Source organism: Mauremys mutica, chromosome 4 (genome assembly GCF_020497125.1).
Source record: "Mauremys mutica isolate MM-2020 ecotype Southern chromosome 4, ASM2049712v1, whole genome shotgun sequence".
Lineage (NCBI taxonomy): Eukaryota > Metazoa > Chordata > Testudines > Geoemydidae > Mauremys > Mauremys mutica.
Window position 1 is genome coordinate 85,278,323 of NC_059075.1, and position 24,325 is coordinate 85,302,647.

The 24,325-nt window shown below is 43.6% G+C and overlaps 1 protein-coding gene across 1 annotated transcript; it reads left to right on the forward strand.

The window, feature by feature from the left end:
* The first annotated feature begins 2,304 nt into the window (after positions 1–2,304).
* HTATIP2 (HIV-1 Tat interactive protein 2) lies at positions 2,305–23,078 on the forward strand. Its single transcript, XM_045016288.1, has 6 exons — positions 2,305–2,412; positions 9,278–9,473; positions 9,564–9,671; positions 12,950–13,087; positions 22,084–22,145; positions 22,231–23,078. The coding sequence occupies exons 2-6, from the start codon at positions 9,279–9,281 to the stop codon at positions 22,457–22,459; spliced, it is 732 nt and encodes a 243-aa protein (XP_044872223.1). The 5' UTR covers positions 2,305–2,412; position 9,278; the 3' UTR covers positions 22,460–23,078.
* Positions 23,079–24,325: the final 1,247 nt, after the last annotated feature.

Consider the following 24,325-nt stretch of genomic DNA (forward strand, 5'->3'; position numbering starts at 1 on the left):
GATGGATCTATCCTCCATGAATTTATCTAGTTGTTTTTTGAACCCTGTTATAGTCTTGGCCTTCACAACATCCTCTGGCAAAGAGTTCCACAGGTTAACCGTGTGTTGTGTGAATAAATGCTTCCTTTTGTTTATTTTAAACCTGCTGCCTATTAATTTCATTTAGTGACTCCTAGTTCTTGTGTTATAAGAAGGAGTAAATAACATTTCCTTATTTACTTTCTCCACTCTAGTCATGATTTTATAGACCTCAATCATATCCGCCCTTAGTCGTCTCTTTTCCAAGCTGAAAAGTCCCAGTCTTATTAATCTCTCCTCATACAGAAGCCATTCCATACCCCTAATCATTTTAGTTGCCCTTTTCTGAATCTTTTCCAATTCCAATATATCTTTTTTGAGATGGGACAACCACATCTACACGCAGTATTCAAGATGTGGGCATACTATGAATTTATATAGAGGCAATATGATATTTTCTGTCTTATTATCTATCCTTTTCTTAATGATGCCCAGCATTCTGTTCGCTTTTTTGACTGCCACTGCACTGTGAGTGGATGTTTTTAGAGAACTATCCACAATGATTCCAAGATCTCTTTCTTGAGTGGTAACATCTAATTCAGACCCCATCATTTTATATATGTATAGTTGGGATTATGTTTTCTGATGTGCATTACTTTGCATTTATTAACATTGACTTTCATCTGCCATTTTGTTGCCCAGCCACCCAGTTTTGAGAGATCCTTTTGTAGGTCTTTGCAATCTGCCTGGGACTTAACTATCTTGAGCTGGTAGGATGATGCAACCATAATTTCAACACAGTTCTGGTTACCAAATTTATGGCTTGACAAGATTGTTACCTTTAACACACTCTCACTGGCTGAGATTTACTTGTTTACTTATTTAGTTTCTGTGGCAGAGTAAGAAGTGACTGCAATTCCTGGCTTGGTATTAAGCATACCCAGATAATGATCAGTTATTTTCAGGGTATATATATTTTAAAAAACAATGAAAACTGGGAAGCTTACAAGTCCTGGTGGGAGTAAGAATTGATTGTCAGTTAAAATTGATTTCTGCAAATCCTATTTATCCTAAACTACACCAGACTCCCCAACCCCCACACTCCGTACAAATGGAGTGGATGACAATTTGATAGTGCTTGGTTGTATTCACAGAGCAGTGTTCATCAGTGATGCAGAATGTTACTTCACAGGGAGAGAAGAAAACAAAAAAAAGCAGTCACAATGTGGTGGTGTTCCATGGCAAAAATGGACCAGTCCTGCAAACCCACATTTGAGTTTATGTTTATAGGAACAGGGGTTACATACTTTGTAATTCAGAGAAGACCAAAGTAGTTTAGAAAGATATTTAGCTTCTGGTTTTTAAGATGATACTGCAAATATTACAAACAAGTAGTACAACAATTAAAAGTAAAAATGATTGAAAATGTGTAGCTGTCCTTATAAAAAAATAAATTATGAAAATAGATTTCAATCTTGCTTCCATAGTCCAAAAACCAACATAACACTATAAACTGTAGTGTTTTAGACCATTAGGATAGAATGCTATTGAATTATTAAGGGTATTAGAGTGTGCTTAATTAAATGGAGACAATGTAGCTAAAACTTTTGACCTTCTTCACCCATGTGAAAATAAACTATGCTGCAGAAATGTGCAATTCAGATATGTGGCAAATACTGGAACAGTCCTGGGGGATAGTATGAAAACTCCTAATTTGCTGACATGTGTTTCTGATCCTGTCTGATTCGAAGTACAACGGTATAGGTCTGATCCAAAGCCTGTTACTTTTCATTTACTTCAAAGACTTCTGAATCAGCACCTAAAGGACCCAACTTTATGGGTCCACAAGCTGACAGTGCATCAAGTGACATTGATTTAATCCATGTGTATTAATGCATACCTATACAAATAGAAAAGACTGCATAATAAATGTAGAAATATTATATTTCTGAATTCTAAAGAACCTAGCATCGATAGTGGAAGATATAATATTACAAGTATATTTTCTGTCTTATCTATCAAATTTATTTGCCCATCTATCCTAAATATGTTGGGTCAGATCCTGGGTCCCACAAATGTGTTTTAATTTTGCCAGTGGCAGATCTAATAGCTGTCCTAATTGAGCTGGTCAGGATTCCTTGGGTGTGGTCAAATTCACCACTGGTTTAAAGCTAGAGTTACTGGTTCTACAGCAAGAGTTTCCTAACCTCCTTGACATAGGAGTGTTTTGGGAATGAGATATTCATTGTGGGTGTGGTTGGAGCATATTTGTGGAAGGTGTGGTGAGAATGATCAGTGTCTCCTGAGTCAGAGAGCTCAGAGTTGCCTGCTTCTACAAAGAACACAGCTTTAGAGGTAGTTGCTAACTCAGTTGATCTCTCTCACACATTGCAAGTAAGTTGATGGTGATTTTGTGGACCTGTGGGGGGTTAATCTGTGAATTGCTCAGAGTGGGTTTGATGGAGTGGATGAGGTAATGCAGATATGCATGTGTTGCTCAGTGGTGAGTGGTGCTGCCAGAACCATAGTGATAGCAGCAACTCTGCTTCTGCAGCATCTGGAGGACTTTTAGATGATGTGATGGAGCAGGGAGTGGATAGGATTGACCTGGGGATGTTGACCAGGGTGTGACTTCACTTGAGGGATGATACCTGAGCATGCAACCTGAGCCCAGGAGGGGGATGGGCCAGGTGACCACTTCTGCTCAGGAAACTGGACACAGGCTGGAGGAGGAGGCGGGGTGTGTGGCTGCAGGAGACGGCTGGAGGGGGTTTCAGTTTGGAGTTGGCTGGGGAAATGGAGGAAGATCCAGGGCCAGAGTCCAAGCTCCCTGCCCCCTAGTATGGATCTGCCCCCAATATGGACCTGGGGCTGGGCTCCAAGCTCCCTGCCCCCCAATATGGACCTTGTCTATACCTGCAAGACCTGTTTTGGACTGTGTTCCTGTTGTCTAAATAAACCTTCTGTTTTACTGGCTGGCTAAGAGTCACAGTGAATCGCAGGAAGTGGGGGGTGCAGGGCCTTGTCTCCCCAACACTTCCTGACAACTGGTGTTAGCAGTGGGATCTACTGTGGATGGTGCTTCCTGCAGTAAGTGACTGGAGAGCAGTAAAATGAAAGGGGATTGATGAGGACCAGGCATCCTGAAGGCTCAGAGAGGAGCGGTTTTGTGGGGCTGAGAATCTACGCTTAAGCCCTGGGACTGTGTGACCAGTGAGAAGGACTGTTGCAGGAACAGGGTCCCCCAGGGACTCCGTCGAGCAGTTCCAGGGGTGGAGAAGTCTGCAGCTTGATGCTGGGAGAGCAGTGGTGACCTGGAGAAGGGCTGGCACACTAGGGGTTCCTCCTGGAAACCGTGGGGAGCTGAGATCACACAAGCCTGCGAGTCCATGGTAACTACAGTAACTTGGGGCTGGTGGGAAGATGTATAACCATCGCCTTAAGAGGTACCTGGTCGAACTGTGCAGGCAGAGGGGGCTGCGCATTGGGAAACTCACCAAAGAACAGCTGATTGCCCAGATGGAGGAGGAGGAGGATTGCTCAGATTAACCGATCCCTGTCTCTGAGGAAAGCAGCCCTGCAGATGCAGGGAGGACACCAGGATCTGTCCCGCAATGGTGTCTGTCCTGGCTGGGAGGGGTTAGACTGCTGCCAAGGGCATCCTGAGACCCCTCCTACCTATGGCTAGTGGAGGGGTTGGAAGGAGCCCAGCAAACACCAAGGGCACCCTGAACCCTGAGGCCAGCAGGGGATCCTTCCGGCGGAGCTCCCAATCGCTGGAGCTGAGGCAGCTGGAATGGGAGAGGGAGCTAAAACTGAAAGAGCTGGAGATGAGGCAGCAGGAACTGCAGGAGGAGTGGGAAGAACGGGAAAAGCAGCAAAAGGATTGCGAAAAGCAGCATCAGCATCAACTGGAGTTGGCAAGGCTGAGGAACAGAGAGCCCCCTGCTGCGGTGAGTGAGGGGGGACCCAGGACTGCATGGAGCTTTGATAAGTGCATCCTGTCCCAGCGTAAGGAAGGGGAGGACATAGATGAATTCCTGATTGCCTTTGAGAAGGCCTGTGAGTTGCACAGGGTTGATCCTGCAGTCAGGCTCCGGTTTCTCACTCCCTTACTGGACCCCAAAGCTGTGGGGCTGTACAGCCGAATGGAAGGGGTGGAGGCAGGAGACTATGAACTGTTCAAAAAGGCCCTGCTACATGAGATTGGGAAGACTCCTGAGGCATACCAGAAAAATTCCGGAGTCTGCATAAAACCCCTGAGGTCACATATCTGGAACTGATCCTCTGAAAGCAGAGCTATGTCTACAAGTGGGCAGATGGGGCCCAGATTAAGGAGGACATGGTTAACCTGATTGTACTGAAGCAACTGTGAGAAACATTGCCCATCTGACCTGAGGATGTGGTTGGGGGACAAAAAGCCAGAGGACCTGCGGTGCGCAAGGCAGCTGGCCCATGAGTTGTGGACCGCTGGTCAGGGGGTGGACAGGAGGAGTCCCAAAGGAATAGGCCCACCGTGATGCAGAGAGAGAGTCATCCTGGGATTCACCAAAGGAGGAATGTGGAGATCACCCTCGCCAGGGTAACAACCGGCATAAGGGCCAACCGCCCGGATCAAGGAGACCAACAAAACGTGACATGTTATTATTGTGGCCAGAGAGGCCACATACAGACCCAGTGCCCCAAGCTCCAGGACAGACTGAGCAGGCCAAACCTGTACAGGGTTAACTGGGTAGAGATACAGCCAGAGGGGGGCAAGCTTCCCAGGCAGGGTGGGCTGGCAGCTTACCCACTGCTCAGGAGGGAGGAGTTTTCCAGATCAGCTCCTCTGGCGGGGCTGGATGCTCCGGACCCAAGGTTCTTAGTTTACAGGGTGGGCACAGGGCTGTCCCTGTGGAGCAAGTGCCTTGTTCCCCTAGAGGTGGAGGGGAGGAAGGTCAATGGGTACTGGGACATGGGCACTGAGGTGACCCTGGCCTGGCCGGGGTGGTGGCCCCAGATCAGGTGGTATCCAACACCTACCTGACCCTGATGAGTGTGGGCGGGACCCCATTCAAGGTGCCCATGGTGAGGGTACATCTGAAATGGGGAGCCAAGGAGGGTGCCAAGGACATGGGGGTGCACCATCATTTGCCCACTGAGGTGTTGATGGTGGGTGACCTAGAGGACTGGAGAAGCAACCCCAGTCATGACCCATAGTCAGAGCTGCCTAGAGGCACTATGCCCTGACATTGAGGAGGCGCAGGACACTACGCTGGTGGGGAGGGAGTGCCTGGGGCAAGGCTCAGAGGGGCTGCGGCTTCAGACCCAGCCTGCGAGAGGGAGCAGGTCTCTGTCTCCTGCCCAGAAAACTGAGATCAGAGGGGTCTATACCGAAAGCTGTTTTCCAACCAGCCGGGACTCACTAATCTGACTGTCCACTAGGTGAAGATGGGATCGCACCTGCCTATAAGATGCTCCCCCTTCCAAGTCACAGGGAAAACTGCTCAAGACTTGGAAAGAGAGGTCAATGACATGCTGGCTTTGGGGGTGATCCAGCCATCTTCCAGCCCTTGGGCCTCACCAGTGGTGCTGGTCCCCAAAAATGACGGGTCAATCCGGTTCTGTGTGGACTATCAGAAGCTCAATGCCATCACTGTATCTGATGCCTACCCCATGTCCAGGCCTGACGAGCTCCGACACAAGCTGGGAGGAGCTCGCTACCTTACCACCATGGATCTTACAAAGGGCTACTGGCAAGCGCCACTGGATGCAGATGCCAGGCCGAAATCAGCCTTTATCACCCTTCTGGGGCTCTGTGAGTTCCTGACCCTGCCTTTCGGCCTCAAGGGGGTGCTGGCCACCTTCCAGCGCCTGGTGGATCAGCTATTGAGGGGATGAAGAGCTTTGCCATGGTGTATATTGATGACATCTGTCTCTTTAGCCAGACCTGGGAGGACCATGTGTCCCAGGTTAGACAAGTGCTGGACCGACTCCAGGAGGCTGGGCTGACCATAAAAGCGGAGAAGTGCAAGGTGGGGATGGCTGAAGTATCCTACCTGGGCCACTGGGTGGGAAGTGGCTGCGTAAAGCCAGAACCAGCCAAAGTGGAGGTGATCAGAGACTGGCCCGTTCCCCAAACTAAAAAGCAGGTCCAAGCCTTTATTGGGATGGTGGGGTATTAGCAAAGATTTATGCCACACTTTAGCTCCATAGCCACCCCCATCACTGTGCTATGCAAGAAGGAGAAGCCAGACAAGGTGGTCTGGACCGAGCAGTGCCAGAGGGCTCTCTGCGCGCTGAAGGAGGCTCTGGTCAGTGGTCCAGTTCTGGTAAACACAGACTTTGACAAGCCCTTTATGGTGTTCACTGACACCTCAGACACGGGGCTGAGTGCGGTGTTAAATCAGGTTGATGAAAAGGAGGAGAGACACCCCATTGTGTACTTGAGAAAGAAGTTGATACCCCGGGAGCAGAACTATGCGGCCATCGAGAAGGAATGCCTGGCAATGGTGTGGGCTCTTAAGAAACTTCAGCCATATCTCGTTGGGCAACACTTCACTGTGTACACCGACCACTCTCCCCTGACCTCGCTACATCAGATGAAAGGAGCCAGTGCCAAGCTCCTGAGGTGGAGCCTACTCCTGCAGGATTATGATACGGACGTGGTCCATGTGAAGTGGAGTGCTGATGCATTGTCCTGGAGAGGGGGGCCTGAACTTCTCCAGCTCACTGGTTAGAGTGACCCCGCTCAGTTCAGTCTCGAAGGGGGGAGAGATGTGATGGAGCAGGTAGTGGGGAGGATTGACCTGGGGATATTGCATGGGAGTTTTGCAGGTACTGTCTGCATGGTGATGGGATATCAGGGTGTGACTTCACTTGAGGGATGATACCTGAGCATGTAACCTGAGCCCAGGAGGGGGATGGGGCTAGGTGATACCTTCTGCCCGGGAAACTGGACAAAGGCTGGAGGAGGAGCTGGAGGTGTGGATGGAGGGGGTTTCAGTTTGGAGCTGGCTGGGGAAACAGAGGAGACCTCTCCCCCAAGGTATTCTGGGAGAGTTTTTTTTTTTTAATCCCCTTCCACAGCTGGAGATGGGGAAATTGGGTGGGGTGGGCCAGGGCTTTGAGGTAGCACTGAGCATTCTGTCTCTAAGCTGCTTGGCTGGCTGTTTATTGCTCACAGTTTCAGGGTCTAACTGATTATCATATGTGGGGTCAGGAAGGAATTTCTCCCAGGTCAGATCGGCAGTGACTTTGTGGGGCAGGGTGGTTCACCTTTCTCTGCAGCATATAGATGTGGATCACTTGCCAAGATTATCTGGATATTTTTCACTTAATCATTTCCCTGACATTGCAGGGCCTCAAGCACTGGTGCATCTCAAACCTTCCTGTTTTCTGCCTATGCCATATAACAATCGTGTCTCCTGTAGGCTCTAATACTTTGGACTTGTTTCGATTGTTGGGTTTCATGTGTAGCTGTTGGGTGGTGTTGGTGGCCTGTGATATACAAGAGATCAGACTAGACGATTTAGTAGTTCCTTGTGATAGGGTATACAGACCCCACACTAGACAAGAGGGTGTTAAGGAACTGCTCTGAACTCAGTTGACTTTGCCAGACCACACTTGCAAAGCTTGCACTGGCTTGAGGAGGAACTTAAAAAGGGGAGCACAGTAGGGTCAGTGGAAGGCAGACAGTGGAGGTGAGTTGATTTACATGCTAAACTCCTGGGAAGGAGCCCTGCAGGAGTTCTTGCTGCCTGAGGCCTGGCTGTATTGGTGTGACCAAGCCTACAAAGAAGGCGCCTGTGACTCTCTGAAGGTCAGAGACTTTATGTTTAGTTCTCCACTTTACCCTGTGGGAAGAAAGGGGGCTTGTAGGAAGTGATCCAGGGATGCAGCCACATAGTACCTGAGGGTGCAGGACTTAGCTACCTACCACTGGGCTCTGCATCCAAGCTCAGTCGAGAGAGTGGGCCTGGGCTCTCCTACCACTCGTTAAAGAGGGACAACTATAAAAGCCTATCCCTCAGCGGGAAACCTCGTTGATGGAAGGTCCCGAAGATACAGGAATCTGGACCATCAAACCTCAACCTAAGTGGGAAGCCCTGAATCCCTCACTTGATCCTAAAACCTCCCTGCTCTTGGACTTCTTATATGTACCCTAAAAGGGGTGGACTTGAAACCATGACCAGGCTGAAGGTCTGAGGCACTGAACAGACAGACCACAAGTCTACAAAATCACCATCAACTTACTTGCAATATGAGAGAGATCAACGAGTCAGCAACTCCCCACAAAGCGGCAGTCTAATTAATGCTGTAATACAGGGCCCATAACACCTCCCTGCTTTTACATTAAAGGATTGGGTTAGCTACAGCATCGCACTGGGAACTCATGTTCAACTCATTGTCTACCATGACCCCTAATTCCTTTTCATTGTCACTGCATTCCAGGATACGGTCCCCTGTTTTGCTTTCCAATCTGTAAATGGGGGGGGGGGTGATGATATTGACCTCCTTTGTAAAGCTCTTTGAGATCTATCAATAAAAGGCAATATATAAGAACTAGGTATCAGCATTGTTTGTTCTTTGTAACCAGAGATCACCAGCCCCTGAAGTATTATATGTAGTTCCAAGAGCCTCCTCATGCTGCCAGCCAGGATACCAGCAGCACATACCCTTGCCCCTCCACCAAGGCTTTGGTGCTCTACACTCAGAGAGCATTCAGGTTATTTATTAGAGAAAAAGTCCTATTTATGATTGGGGATAATTAGCTCTTTTATGTCAAACCTATTACCTTTCCCAGCAGAGTTCCAGAAATAAACCATACACCCCCACCCTATGGTGGATACTGAATAATAGGCAATGGGGATGGGATTTACTAGGGAGATATGAAACATGCCAAGTTCTCAGTCACTTTCAAGGATACTTCCTTATTTTGGATTAATGTTAAAGAAGTTATTTTCCAGCTCCCTGTTACAATGACAGGTTTCCTAGTGTATGTCAATGAGACATAACATTTCACTTTTCATTTTAAAAAAATATTTATTCAAATTGTCACAGTTTGAGAACAGTCCTGAGAGACTGAAGACATGGTTCAATGAAAAGTCTTTAAAACATTTAAACCTTTCTTTTCTACTATTGAACAAAAATACAGTAAATTTGATATAACAGAAAAAAATCAGTGTCTGCTTCTATACCTCTAGACAAAAGGATGTTTAAAAAAATCCATTGTGACTCTTTTAAAGAACTGTATGATTTTTTTTCTTTTCATATACAGAATGGCTGAGCTTGAGAACATACAAAACCTTCATGAAAACTTCAAGAAACAAAATAAATCTTGTTTTATCCTTGGTGCGTCAGGAGCAACTGGCAAAGAGTTGTTAAAAGAAATTTTGAAACAGCAATTGTTTTCTAATATCACCATCATAGGACGTAGAAAACTGACTTTTGAAGAAGTGGCATATCAAAATGTGGTAAGTCATATAACTGGCATATTTGGTGTCAGTTTTAACACTGCTTTATAGGTTAATGTTTTCATGTTATTTCGTATCCTTGTGTTTTAGAATCAACAGGTGGTAGACTTCGAAAAACTGGATGAATATTCTGCAGCATTTCAAGGTCATGATGTTGGATTCTGTTGTCTTGGTACCACAAAAGCAAAAGGAGGAGCAGTAAGCAAAAAAACCCCAACATTGCTTAGTTTTCACTTTGCAGAAGCATTTTACAAATCTCCTTGTTTCATTCTCTTCTTTCAATCAGTGCAGAACCTAATAACCTCCCCCAACCCCCACATTTAGGAAAATTTGGATTTAGTTCTGATTCTAGGTCAAAGCTTTACCACCTGGGGCCATGTTTTGTTTCACTCTTGTGAGTGATATTTGTCTTGTAAAGTAGATTTTTGTACGGAAATTTCTGTCAGGGGCAGGGCTGGAATTAAATGTATAAAAGAAATATAGAATGTGGAAAAGATTCCTTTAAAAGAGATACTAAAAAATCTACTTTGGTGACCTTTTAAACATCACACTTCAAGTGGATACTGTCAAGTTAACTGAGCCTAATTGCAGAGCTGAAATTTCAGCTTGACAAAATCATCTATTTGAAACTTTACCTTTGTAATATTTCATTTGTAACTTGTGATGCAGAATTATCCACAATATGCACAGCCTCTGCCAAAACTGATGACTTAGGGTATGTCTACACTACCCGCCGGATTGGTGGGCAGTGATCAATCCAGCAGAGGTCAATTTATCGTGTCTAGTCTAGAGGTGATAAATCAACCTTCGAGTGCTCTCGCGTCGACTCCTGTACTCCACTGCCATGAGAGGCGCAAGTAGAGTTGATGGGGGAGCAGCAGCAGTCGACTCACCGCAGTGTGGTCTAAGTACGTCGACTTCAGCTACATTATTCACATAGTTGAAGTTGCATAACTTAGATTGATTTCCCGCCCCCCCCCAGTGTAGACCAGGCCTTAGAGAATAGGTTCTACACTAAGGCCTACACTACACTTGGGGGGAGGGAGGGAAAGGGACGGGATCATGAATAACGTAGCTGAAGTTGATGTACTTAGATCTATTTACCACGGTGTCTTCACTGAGGTAGGTTGACTGCTGATGCTCCCCATTGACTCCCCCTGAGCACTGCAAGTTTCAGCACTGTAAAGTGCCAGTGTAGACAGTGCACCAGTGCTGGGAGCTGTGCCCCTCGTGGAGGTGGTTTTTTTTATAGCGCTGGGACAGTAGCACTTCAACGTTGCTAGTGAAGACATGCCCTTATTAATCAACATCATTGTGGTAAGGTGAAGCAAGTAGATTTATGTTCATAATGCCACCCTGGCTCATCCTCTTCTGACATCAAAGAAGAAATGTTCAAGACCCAATGTACAAACAAATGGGCCTTCAGAATGTACCAGGCTTTCCAACTGTTGAACATGGAGTACGTCATTCAGCAGTTAGTTAACTGTGTTGCCATTAATATACTATAACTAGAAGTTTTTTGTTTTTTTTTGCTGTGGCTGTTTCATTCTGCCTGGCTGCAGACTCAACAAAAATGCACTATGTTATTGTATGGAGCAGGGGAGGCCAAAAAAAAGGTGTAGAAACTTTATTACAACCATTTGGTTTTAAATGGAAGATTAGAAAGTAGAGGATCCAGTAGAAATCTTCATGGAGATCCTAAATCTATGGAGCTTTTTGTGCCAAAGATCTGATCATATTTAAAGTGTATCTTAAGTCTTTGAGAATTGATAGCCAGTTAAATGTAACATTAAAGACAACAGGCATTTTTGGCTGTTGAGGTTTTGCTCTCAACTAAAATGCCACATGTTGGAGGTGGAGGGAGGAAAGGAGAAAACCCATCTGAATTTAGCAGCTTAGAAAAACGAATGTTTATAATCAGTTTGAGAGCTCAGTGGATTTGTGAAATCATTTGGGATTAACAGGCTATTGATTGCTAATAAAACAATATTTAGCTTTGTCCAGGGAACAGCAGTGGAAAAAACGTGTGGGCACCTTGTCAAACAGGACCCATTGAGGAGAGATGATGGGTTAAGTGTGGGGGTCTGAGTGGCAGCGTGGGTGCCAGTTCTTCAAGGAGAACTTGTCAGTTGTTAGTAAGGCTAGTGAAAGGAAGGACGCCAGCGTCTGATGGCTGGGGTAGTATTGATGCAAGTTAGCTGACTAATCAGATTGAAAAAGTCCCATGGTATTTATGTCACTTTAATTTTCATCAAACAATTGGAGACGACAGCACTCTATTAAGGAGAGGTTGATCCAGAACTAAAGCTAAATAAATTAGGGTCTCAGTTTAATCAAATTATCCCTTTACTGGCCTTGGATTAACTGAGAGAGACAGCGTCGGTCTAGGGACTTTTGATTGGCTAATTTTTTTTTAAGAAGCTGATACAAAGAATGAGAGATTTAACGCAGACGCCTACTACTCAAAATACCCCAAACAAGCACTTAAAAAAAAGTTAGAATTAATATTTATCAGGAGCATTTGTAGTTTTATTGAGGGAAGCTTCTATTTTTTATTAGTTTTATATGGCAAAAATCTCCATTTAGTCTGACGGGCTGAGGTTTTGTCACATTTACAAAACAAGACAACTCTGAAAGCATACCCAGAAATCTAAGAACTATCCTAATGCTACTATGTAACCTTCTGAGGAAGTTTCTCTAGTCTCCTAGATGGTGAATGACTTATAGATGCCTTGTTTATCTGCTTTTAAAATCTTCTGATTAAACAAAGATAAAATTTAGGAATTTACTTAACCGTGAGTTAAATAACTTGAATATTTGGCTACTTTTTGTTTTCTACGTGCATTTAAATTCTACATTGAGGACAGATAGAACCAACCTGTGCTTACAGGAGTAGATCCTATGGTGTTACTTCAGTAGGAATTTAGGGCATTCCTTATTTCTTAGGATGCATTCAGGATCTTTCAAGATTGGGCCGTTAATGAAGTGTGCTTTAGAAAGTGTCTACAAAAGTGTGCTTTACAAAGATTCTGCTCAACTGCAGTGATAAAACAACCAACCTTTGAATTACTGATTTAAATAGGACTGGAAGGGAGCACCTGAGTCATCAAATTCAGACCCTTGCTATCGTGGGCAACCCCTTGATAATAAATGTATTAAGAGCGGTCTTAAAACTACCTAGGTTGTTTGCCCCCTTTCCCCCAACCTGTTGGGAGGATGTTCCAGAACCTAATTCTTCTAATGGTTAAAACCATTTACTCACCCTTAGCTTAGCTAAGTATGAAATGATTTTCTAAAATGAAGTGCCATGGAATTTCCCTTCAGTCTTTGTTTAAAAAATGAGAGAGATTTTGAAGAAAACGGAGAGTCACTGAATTTTGTCCCACTTTTAGTTTTGCTTTCCCCCTCCCCACACACTTTCCCTCTTCTGTGGATTCTTCTGACCTGGCTTTAATCCAAATAACTTTTTATCCTAGGATGGACTTGTTCGCGTTGATCGAGATTATGTTTGCATGTCAGCAGAGTTGGCAAAAGCTGGTGGTTGTAAACACTTCCTCTTGGTATCTAGCAGTGGAGCTGATAAGCACAGCATTTTTTTTATTTTAAAAATCAAGGTTGGTCTAAATCTTGTAATAATAATCTGGAGAAATTTATGTATGGTTTAAGTGTGTAAAGTCAAAATTTCCCAGTGAATTGTTTAAGCAGTTATCCAAAGGGGTGGGGGAAGGGGGGACAACACGTTAACCAGGAGTAAAACTAAACAAAGAAAAATTGGAGAAGATTCTTAGACAGCTCCAATGATTGAGAAATTTAAAACTAGATTGGAAAAAAAAACCCACTAAAAATGTACTATCAGAGATAATCCTGCACTGGCAGATGGATGAACTAGATATAAAGGGCCAGCTTTTCAAGGTATTTAGATGCCTTAAGTTGCGGATAGGTGCTTCTGAAAATCCCACTAGGGATGGAAGTCACAAAGGTATCTATGCACCTAACTCCCATTGAAATCAATGTCAGTCAGGTGCCTAAAAACCTTTGTAATCCACACTAGGTGCCGAACCTGGTTAGGTACCTAAATATCTTTGAACATTTGGCCTAAGTTCTTTTTCATTTCTAATTTCTATGATTCTTTACAATTTAGCTACATTGTTGCTGTCTAGAGCTTCTCAGGATTCAGTTCTGTCCTCTTATGTGAATAAAATTCCCACTGCCTTCCAGAGGAGTTACACCTGTGTAACAGAGGATGGAATTGGCCCAGTGGGGCCACATTTTCAAGTGCTCAACACCCACAATTTGGATCAGATTTTTAAAACACGTCAGCTCTCATTTATGTACCTAAATAAGGTCCACGCTTTCCAAAGTGCTTAGTGCCCACCAGCTCCCATTCTGACATTTATGGTCAGCTTTTCAAAAAGAAAGTCAGGCCCCAGCAGTGGGTGCTGAGCTCCCTTGAAAATCTGGCCCTATCTGTTTTATCTGAGGTTCAACCTGCTAACTCATGTAAAAACTACAAAGTGCCTTGTTGGCACTCAAATTTTACCTTGAGTTAATTAATTCCAGTTAGCTAACGCAAGTTAAGAACTTTTTGTGTGTGTGAAGACAAGGCCTAAGATAAACACAGAAGATTAAAAATTCGTCTTATTGACATCAATGGGAGAACTTCCGCTGACTTCAAAATGCCCAGGATTTCAGAGAGGAGAGAGAGATTCTTCATGCCTCTTGTTTTCCTGAGTGTCTTAATAACCATATATCTCCAGAACAGTTCCTTGAATCAAAATATATTTACCATAATCATACATCGTACAGATGGAAAGTCCTATTAGGTTTAGGGTGACCAGATGTCCCGATTTTATAGGGACAGTCCCGATATTTGGGGCTTTTTTTTTATATGGGCTCCTATTACCCCACCACCTTCTGTCCTGCTTTTTCACACTTGCTGTCTGGTCACCCTAATTAGGTTACTTATTCATCCCCCTCACCAATGCTGGATTGTTCTCTAGCATGCTTACTAGTGGTTTGAGCTGACTTTGCTTTGAAGAGGTTAATAATATTAACTTTGGAACTAATTCCTATAGGTCAGTTACCACCAGATATGTTTTGAATGCTATCACTTACAGCTACTTCAGTTTGAAGTGAGTTGGAACTCAGTTGTGTGGTAGAGTAATGGTGCAAGTCACCTGAGGTCATCCAGCTATTTCTAAGTGCGTAGTCACTGCAGCCAGTATATGGATGGTATTTTTTAGGGGTTGCCTCATTCCATTGCTCCAGGATAGTTCTCTCAGAAGAAGTCAGAAATCTATCTTCCCTTCAAAGTGTACCTGAGTGCCACAGTGATTTTGACCTCTAAACAATCTACAGCCCTGTCTACACTGGGGATTTGTCCTAGTTACAGCCATTGTTGTAACTGCACTGGGTCAAACCTCTTGTGTAGGCAGGCAACGTTGCTATTTGCACCAGTGGTGCTAACCCCTGCTTGAAACTGAGCTAAGTTCCACTGGCGCAATTAGGTTTGACCTAGTGCTGGTCACCAAGGGCTGTAACAGGGGCAAATCCCCAGTGCAGACAAAGCCTAAAGACTTAAGATTTTCTATCTTGTTTTTTATTAAAACTTATAAAAGTGATAAAAATGGTCTACAGATGATATCTGGTCTTATACTCAGTAAGAGTTTAATGACGTAGGCATAATTACGAGCAACATCTTGCATTTATGAAAAATGCATCCTCTAGTGTTAATGTCCCCATTCCCTCTGCCTCTCTTCCTGAGCAACCTGTGAGCAAGAAGCCTCTCTTCTTCAGATAATCTCTCCACCCTCACAACCCTGTTGTAATTTTCAGTTTCTTTGAGCTTTTTGTCCTTATCATCACATCACCCTGTCAAGAACCAGAGCAGAGCCAGTTTCTGGGCTACCTAACAAGTGTGTCTGCAGTAGGTGGCCTGACTGGCTTTGCCACCTGATCAGCTGGAAGGATCAGCTGACCGGCTCTTAAGCCTAGCCGCAATTCAGTGGCTGCTCCAAGCATCTGCTCACGGCTGTGGTAACTTCTGTTTGTTCCCAGACTTGCCTGACTTCCGGTCTGACCCTTGGCTCCAATTCCTGCCAACTGACTCCTGTTCTGACCACCCATGTCCTGGTCAAATGCACCTGCTCAAAGTGGTGTACCAAGTATTTCTGCACACTGGGTATTACTGTCTGTCTCATGTCCATTGAATTTTTTTTCCCAAAATCACTCGCTTTGTTTTTCCCATGTTGCTTTTAAAAGTTAGTCTGCCTAAAGTGTATACAAATAATGACGGATGATTGTTATCAGGAGAAGATTTTTTCTGTCCCTGAATGAATGTGCTAACCTTGAAAACAGGTTATTGTCTGCCGTATATCTGAGGTTACAGAGACAGTTCTCATAAAATTTTTATAATTTTTTCTACTCATTAAATATGTAAAATATGAATGATTGACATATTAATTCCAATCTACCACATTCTTCTTCCAAAAAGTTATAGAAATCTTACTCTCCCTTCTCACAAGTGTTAACAAAAAGGGAGATAATTTTGTTTGGTCTTTTTTATAACAACCATGGTTTATACCTCTATGGTACAGGAGTGGGAGTCAGGAGATCTGGGTGTAACTCCCAGCTCCGTCATTGATTACCTGTATTACCTTGGCACATCAGTTAGCCTCTCTGTTCTTTAGTCTGTAAAATGGGCACAGTTATAGTTGCTCATCTTTGTGGGGTACTTGGAGATCTCTGAATGAAAAATGTTATGTAACTGAGATCTTCAGAGACTGAAAACTGTTGATAGGTCCCTCCCCAAGCTTTCCCAAAGAGGCGCTCAGGCATAAGAATATAGGAACTGCCATACCTGATCTAACAATCAACCCATCTAATACAGTATCTCATCTCCAGCACTAGCCAGTACTAGATGCTTCAGAGGAAGATGAAAGAAATCCCTTAATAGACAATTATGGAGTAACTTGACCAGTGGAGAAATTCTTACTAACTTATGTCTATTAGTGGCTGGCTTATACACTTTGGGTACATCTTCACTACCCGCCATATCGGCGGGTAGCAATCGATTTCTCAGGGATCAATATATCGTGTCTCATCTAGACGCGATATATCGATCCCCGAACATGCTCATGTCGACTCCGTAACTCCACCAACGCGAACGGCGGTAGCGGAGTCGACATGGGGAGCCGCGGACGTTGATCCCGCGCCGTGAGGATGGTAAGTAATTCGATATCAGATACTTCGACTTCAGCTACGTTATTCACGTAGCTGAAGTTGCGTATCTTATATCGATTTTCCCCCATAGTGTAGACCTGCCCTTTTATCCAGTATAACGTAGTCGTGGATGTTCTAATATTTCATAGAAATGTCTAATCCTTTCTTGAATCTTACTAAATTCTTACTTTTCAACTGTATGTTGTAGCAATGAGCTCCACAGGTTAATTATGTGATTGCAATTTGATTACATTTATTTTATGCAAACAGAACAGATTCCAAACAAGTTTTATATAAACACACACACACACTTACTGTTTTAAAAGGGCCAATTTCAGAAAGTTGAAAGCAATTATGAGCCAAATCAGTTGAAAGTATTTTTTAAACCACTGTAGTCTTTTTGGATTGTGGCTTTTTGGGCATCTAGTAAAATATTCTTACACCGTTCCCAATTATCATTCACATTTTCCTGTTTAAATTCTCTCTCAGCTGATTTGGCTCATAACAACAAACAAAAGACCAGCCTGACTTAGAGGGGAAGTGAAAGAAGTTATAATATATGGCTGGGAAAGGTTAGATTTTTATTGGTAAATGATGATAAACATCAACACACACAACAATGAAAAAATATTTTCATGGATAATAGAAAATTACAGATAAGCAAAGTAAGAAAAATGCTTCTTGAGAACTTTATTAGAGTTTGATTTAAGGCTAAAATTTTGACATAATATTTGCAGTTTCTCTTTTAGTGGTTATAAAGCTTTACCATTTTGAATCTGTGTCCAGTGTCCTTTAATTATTACCTAAAATGCACCCATAATTTCCTGCAACTGTGAAAATTTAAATAAATAAAAATAGGAAATAAATGCTTAAAACCCATAATTTTGCACACTGTGAAAATTTAAATTTTTTTTTAAAAAGCTTCAGAATAAATCTTGAAATTACCCATCAAAATTTAAAAAAAAGTCAAATTCTGCCAAGTCTCTATATACTTATATAAAAACAAATAGAAAAGGGGGGAAGTTGATAGCAGTGAATATAAATTAGAAGTTAAGAATGATAGAAGATTGATAAGGGAAACAAAAGGACACAAGGAGAAATCTCTGGCCAGCAGAGTTAAGGAAAAGAAGGACTCTTCTAAAAAGTATACTAGGAACAAAGGAAATCTTACCAATGGTATTTGTCTATTACTAGCTGGAAATGGTAGAATTGTTGTTAAAAATGCAGAAAAGGCACAAGTGCTGAATAAATACTTTTATTCTTCTTTAAGAAAAAGCCAGATGATTTATTCATATTATATGATGATGATCAACTACTTTCCATTCTAACAATAACTCAGGTGAATGTTAAACAGCAGCTACCAAAGATAGCTACAGGTATTTTAAAATCAGGACGTCCAGATAACTTGCATCCAAAAACTTAAAAAAGCTGGCTGAGGAGCTTTCTTTAACATTAATGTTAATTTTCAGTAAGTCTTGGAACACTAGAGAAGTTCCAGAGGACTAGAAGAAAGCTAATGTTACACTAATATTTAAACAGGTGTGACAGAGTGCTGAAATCTGACAAGGTGGGTCAGCACTCGATCACTGTAGCCTCAGTTCTGCCAGTAACAGCTGATTGGATAATTAGCTAATCAGAAGGTGAGGCTGAGGAGGTAAGGAACTAATTAGCCCTTAGATGAACAACCTGATAAAAAGATAGGAAGGAAGTGTTATGTGGGAGGACAGGGCTAGCTGAGTCTGGAATGAAGGAGCTTCCAACAGAGAGTGAGGGTATGGCTATACTTGCAGTTGTGCCGCGGGAGCGTTCCCACGGCAGCGCTTTGAAGTGTGAGTGTGGTTGCGGTGCCAGCACTGGGAGAGAGCTCTCCCAGCGCTGCACGTACTCCACCTCCCCATGGGGATTAGCTTACACTGTTTACACTGGTGCTTTACAGCGCTGTAACTTGCTGCGCTCAGGGGGGTGTAAAGTGCCAGTGTAGTCACGGCCTAAGGGCCCTAGCAAAGAAGTGTTCAAAGAGGTAAAGGTTAAAAGGGTGATATTGCACTGTACTGAGTTAGTGTTTGGGTTTAGAATAAAATACAGCCTGCACACAAGGTGAAAGGGAGAGGGAAAGCTTAGTGGTTTGAGCACTGGCCTGCTAAACCCAGGATTGTGAGTTTAATCCTTGAGGGGGCCACTTAGGGATCTGGAGCAAAATCAGTACTTAGTCCTGCTAGTGAAGGCAGGGGGCTAGACTCAATGACCTCTCAGGGTCCCTTCCAGTTCTATGAGATAAGTATATCTCAATACATTTTTTTTTTATTAAGTGGGTCTGATCAGTTCCTGGGGCATCAGAGAATCAGGAGAGAGCATCTCCCCATCAAAACAAGGTACGCAGGATCATAGGCGGCAGGTTTGTATAATTTTTGGTGGGGCCCAAAATGGTGGTGCCCCCCCCGCTCCTGCCCTGTGAACCGATATAAAATGAAGCTACAACGCGTCAGTGCCACAAGATTACAAGGGTCAATTAAAAGTGGAAAGTCAGAAGTAGCACTTGCCTACTTCAATATACAGTATTATATTTTGTTGCACCTGTTGTGATGAAGTGGGAATGTTCTTAATATTTTCTCTGAATACTGTGTGGGTGCCTCAGTTTCCCCTGCAAGATGCCAGCTGAAGGTATTGGGGACAAAGAGATCAGGTGGCCTCCTTGTCCGGAAGAGACACAGAGGCCAGAGGAGGGAGTGTCAGTTTGGAGCACCACTTTTTGACACTCCCTCCTCCGGCCTTTGTCTCTTTTCCAGGCATTAGGAGGCCACCCGATCTCTCTGTTCTCCAACACCTTCAGTTGGCACCTTGCAGGGGAAACTGATTTGGGAGAAATGAAGTAAAAGCTGCCCAAACCGAGCTTGAGCACTCCTGAATTTTGAGGTGTTCAAATCTGGAAGGCAGGTGCTGGGGGTGGGAGAGGGCTGTGGGCTCCATGGGGGAGCATGGCAGCAACTGTCTGGAGCTGCACAGAGCCAGATACGCTGGTCTGAGTGGCACAGTAAGCGGTTTGGGGGTTGGAGAAGAGGTATGGGGTTCCGGGGGGCAGTCAAGGGACAAGGAGCAGGGGGGGGGTTGGATGGGGCAGAGGTTCGAAGGGGCAGTCAGGGACAGGCAACAATTGGATAGGCATGGGAGTCTAGGAGGTTTATCAGGGGACAGGTAGGGGGTGCGGTCCTGGGGGGGGAAGTTGGATGGGGTCTCAGGAGGGGGCAGTTGGGGACAAGGAGAAGGGAGGCTTAGATAGGGGCTGAGGTCCCAAGGGGCAGTTAGGGGCAGGGGTCTCGGGAGGGGGTAATCGGGGAACAAGGACCAGTGGTGCTTAGATAGGGGGTGGAGGTTCTGGGGGGCAGTTGGGGCAGGGGTCTGGGGAGGGAGCAATCAGCGGACAGGGGCTGGGATTCAAAGGGCTCTGGGCTGCTGGCAGCCTGGGAATCAGAGGGCTCTGGGCTGCCCGCTGTGGCGGGGAGCCCAGAGCCCTTTAAATCTCAGCCGCGGGTGGGATTTAAAGGGCTCTGGGCTGCCTGCAACCGCGGGGAGCTCAGAGCCTTTTAAATCCCAGCCGCGGCCAGGAATCAGACTCTGACTCCCGGCCGCAGCTGGGATTTAAAGGGCTCTGGGCTGCCGGCAGCGCAGAGCAGGGGAGAAACCTAGCTCCAAATATTGCTGGAGCAGAGCCCCTGTCTGTGAATATTCCTGGGGCTAAAGCCCCAGGAGCCCATATAAGTTGGCGCCCATGCGTAGGATGATCTCAGTCACTATAGGCTTGCAGCCTGCCATCATTTCCAGGCAGATTAAGGGAATGGCAAAAACAGGACTTGATTGATGAGGCATTAAAGGAGAGTAATATAATTAATACCAATCAACATAGCTTTATGAAAATAGTCATCAAACAAACTTGATTTTTTTATAGGATTACAAATTTGGTTGATAAAGGTAATAGTGTTAACATATTATACTCCTGTTCTGCATGGCATTTGACATAGTGTCACACAATATTTTGATTAAGAACAAGAACGATACAAAATCAAAATGGTCTTAAAATGTAATTGTAGTGGGGTCCCTTACGGATTGGATCTTAGCCCTATGCTCTTTAACATTTTTATCAATAACCTGGAAGAAAATAAAAAGAAAATCATTACTGACAAAGAGAGCAGATAACACAAAGGTTGGGGGAGTTCACTGATTTAGAGCTACCTGGATTGCTTGGTAAACTGGGTGCAAGCAAACAATGCACATTTCAGTATGGATAATTGTAAAGTCATACCTATAGGAACAATGACTACAGGCCATTCTTATAGGATGGGGGACTCTATCTGGAGAAGCAATGACTCTTAAGATTTTGGGATCATGATGGATAATCAGTTAAACATGCCCTCCCAGTGTGATGCTGTGGCGAAAAGTGCTAATGCAATCTTTGGCTGTCTAAACATAGGAATATTGATTTGGAGTAGACAGGTTATATAATCTCTATATTTGGTACTGGTGTGACTGCTATTGGTGTGGAATGCTGTGTCCAGTTCTGGTATCACGAATTCAAGAAGGATGTTGATAAAATAGAGAGCATTCAGAGGATAGCTGCAAGAATGATAAAGGATTGGAAAACATGCCTTATGGGTAGGGCCATTTTGGTCAATTTCATGGGCGTAGGCTTTTAAAAATCATAAATGTCATGATTTCAGCTACTTAAATCTGAAATGTCATAGTGTTGTAACTGTAGGGGTCTTGACCCCAAAAAGAGTTGTGGGGGGTTGCAAGGTTACTCTGTGGGTGTGAGTGGATGTGGGGTTTGCGATACTGCTACCCTTACTTCTGTGCTGCTGCAGGTGGTGGTTCTGCCTTCAGAGCTGGGCAGCTAAGCTGCACGCCGGAAGCCCCGTTCTGAAGGCAGAGCCGCCACCAGCAGCAGCGCAGAAGTAAGGATTGTATAGTATGGCATTGCCACCCTTACTTCTGCACTGCTGGCTTCAGAGCTGGGCACTCAGTCAGCAGCTGCCCAGCTCTGAAGGCAGTGCCACTGCCAGCAGCAGCACAGAAGTAAGGGTAGCAGTAGAGGGTGAAAATAGTTGGGTAAGGGGAAAGAGAGAATGGCTAACAGTAATATATTTTGCTATAGACTAACTGCATGTACAATTTGTGGATACAGCTGGTTTGGTTGGTTTTTTTGTAATTGTTAGAAGATAAAAAAGCAGATCCGTAGTAGTAATCTATGGCATATAATACACAGTCCTAAAGTCTTTTGCTCTCAAGGTTGAATCTTTTGTCAGGATTGTACTGACAGTACTTTAAGTATGCTAGAATGATGAGCAGTAATTTTGGGGTCCTTGTTTAAACATGTAATGGATTTTGTTTTTTTAAGGGTGAAGCAGAAGTTAAAATTGAAGAACTTAACTTTGATCGCTGCACTATATTTAAACCTGCGTAAGTGATTGTTGAAGCATGGGTGGAAACTGTGTTTGCTATTTATTACCTCTTCTTAATCCCTCTCTCTCTCTCTTTTTTTAAGATTGATTTTATGTGACCGAGAAGAGTCACGTCCATTAGAATGGTGTGCTAGAAAAATTCTGGGTTGCCTCTCTCATGTGATGTCTATTACTGCACTTTCTGTGCCCATTTCAACGTTAGCAAGAGCTATGGTGAACAATGCAGTAATACCGAGTGACAAGAAGGTGGAGCTGTTAGAGAACAAGGATATCCACATGATTGGAAACCGAGATGAAACAAAGACCAGCTAAATGGTGTGATGTTATCAGATATTGTGCACTTCTGCCCCTCCCTAACAGCATCACCAATTCCTATTTCAGGATCTGGAAAAAGCTTGCAATGCAGTAAAATTTTGTTAAACATCTGTGGTTTCTTCCTGCTGCCCCAGGATTATGAAATAGTAATCCATTACATTGTAAATCGTGCTGTACCATGAAAATCCTTTTATAAGGATTATGAGATTGTAACAATGATATGAGTTGTTTTTTCAAGATGTATTGAATGAAAATGATACTTTTCCTGCAGAATTTTTTAGTATGATTTTCATCCAGCCTATTACATGCATCGATCCAAATGAACAGGTGCCTTGCACTTATTAAATAGTATTTTAATATATGTAATAAGAAAAAGAGGTTTCAGTTACAAGACTATGTGGCACATTCCGTCAGTTATTCTCAGAACTGAACATTAGCAAAGGGTGTGCAATGGAGCAAAGACTATGCAATCAGTGACCCTTTGCCCCTTCACTGGGAGAGAATTTCAGTATAACACAAAGAAGCTGCTGTTACTAGTTTTGCTGCTGTCAGCCAGGGACGGCTTGGAGAATGGTTGCTGTCGAATTTGTGCCTGTGATTATGTTATTGACTAAGTGTAGAGGGAAAAATAATTTATCTAATGATTTTAAGTCACTTCCGTTTATTGCAACTAAGCCTTGCTGCATAAAGTTGGAACCATTTGGCTTGCAAAGGGTTCTTGTGTAGATTGATTAACAAGAAAATATATATCTGTTTGCAAAGGGTTCATACTGTTTCCTAGTCTTAGGAATTCCTTATCCTCATTATATAGGAGAAACTCTAGAGAAAAAAATCTTTATCAGTAACAATGTTTTTTTGATAAACAATGTTTGAAGAGTCACTAATCTGATGTAACTCAATTTTTATAATCAGAGATGGGGCCAAAGGAGACCTTATAAAATAATCTACCCCCTTCAAACTTCACTGGGGTTGTGTTTTTATGTTAAATTAAATTTCCACATTAAAACATGTGGTTTTGGTACTGGGTCAGATGTAAAATTTAAGAGGCGAATGTTCTGGTTTCAATGTCGCAAAATGCTTTGACTTCTTCACAGGTGATTTTTAGCCCAAGGTAGTAGACATTTAGAGTGACTTCTGTGATTCTGGAGCTGAGTAATTTGAACCAAAAGCCTACTCAGAATCTAATCTGGATCTAAACACTTTTTAAAATCTAATCTATCCATGTATAAACTGTTCTTAGTCACTGCTATTGTATTTGAGCTCCTTCTTTGCTTAAAATAGGAGTAGGAAAGAGGAGAAGCAAGCCAGGTTTTGGAGCAGACACTAAACTTCCCTGGGCCAGATTCTGTTCTCAGTTACACCCCTGTAGATCTAGAATTACGCTAGTGGAGTTACTCTGAATTTACTGTGCTGTAACTGAGATCAGTATCTGACTTGGTCCCAATGTGCTAATAATTAGAATTTGGGCCAATGGCCCAAATACTTGAATCACAAAAAGTAATGCTGGTGTTCCCTCTGGTGGTTGTACAGTGGTAAATAACTAATAAGCACTGTCCAAAGGGCACTTGACATCTATAATTATGCTGATAGCAAAGATGCTGCGTGATTACTGTTACCTCAAATGAATTGTTTCTGAAACAAACATGATGCATGAAGATGGGAGTTGCAGAGAAGAGAAACCATGTTTGTCAGTGGAATGCAAATAGGGGAAAGCAGGACTTAGCAGAAAGGAATGTGCCTTGACCTTCTCAGAGGGTACTACAACTACTCCAGTTACATAAGAATTAAAGGAGATGAAAAGGAAATACATGACAGTATCTTTCTATATGAAAACCAAAGTCCCAAACCTGCATTACTTTATGT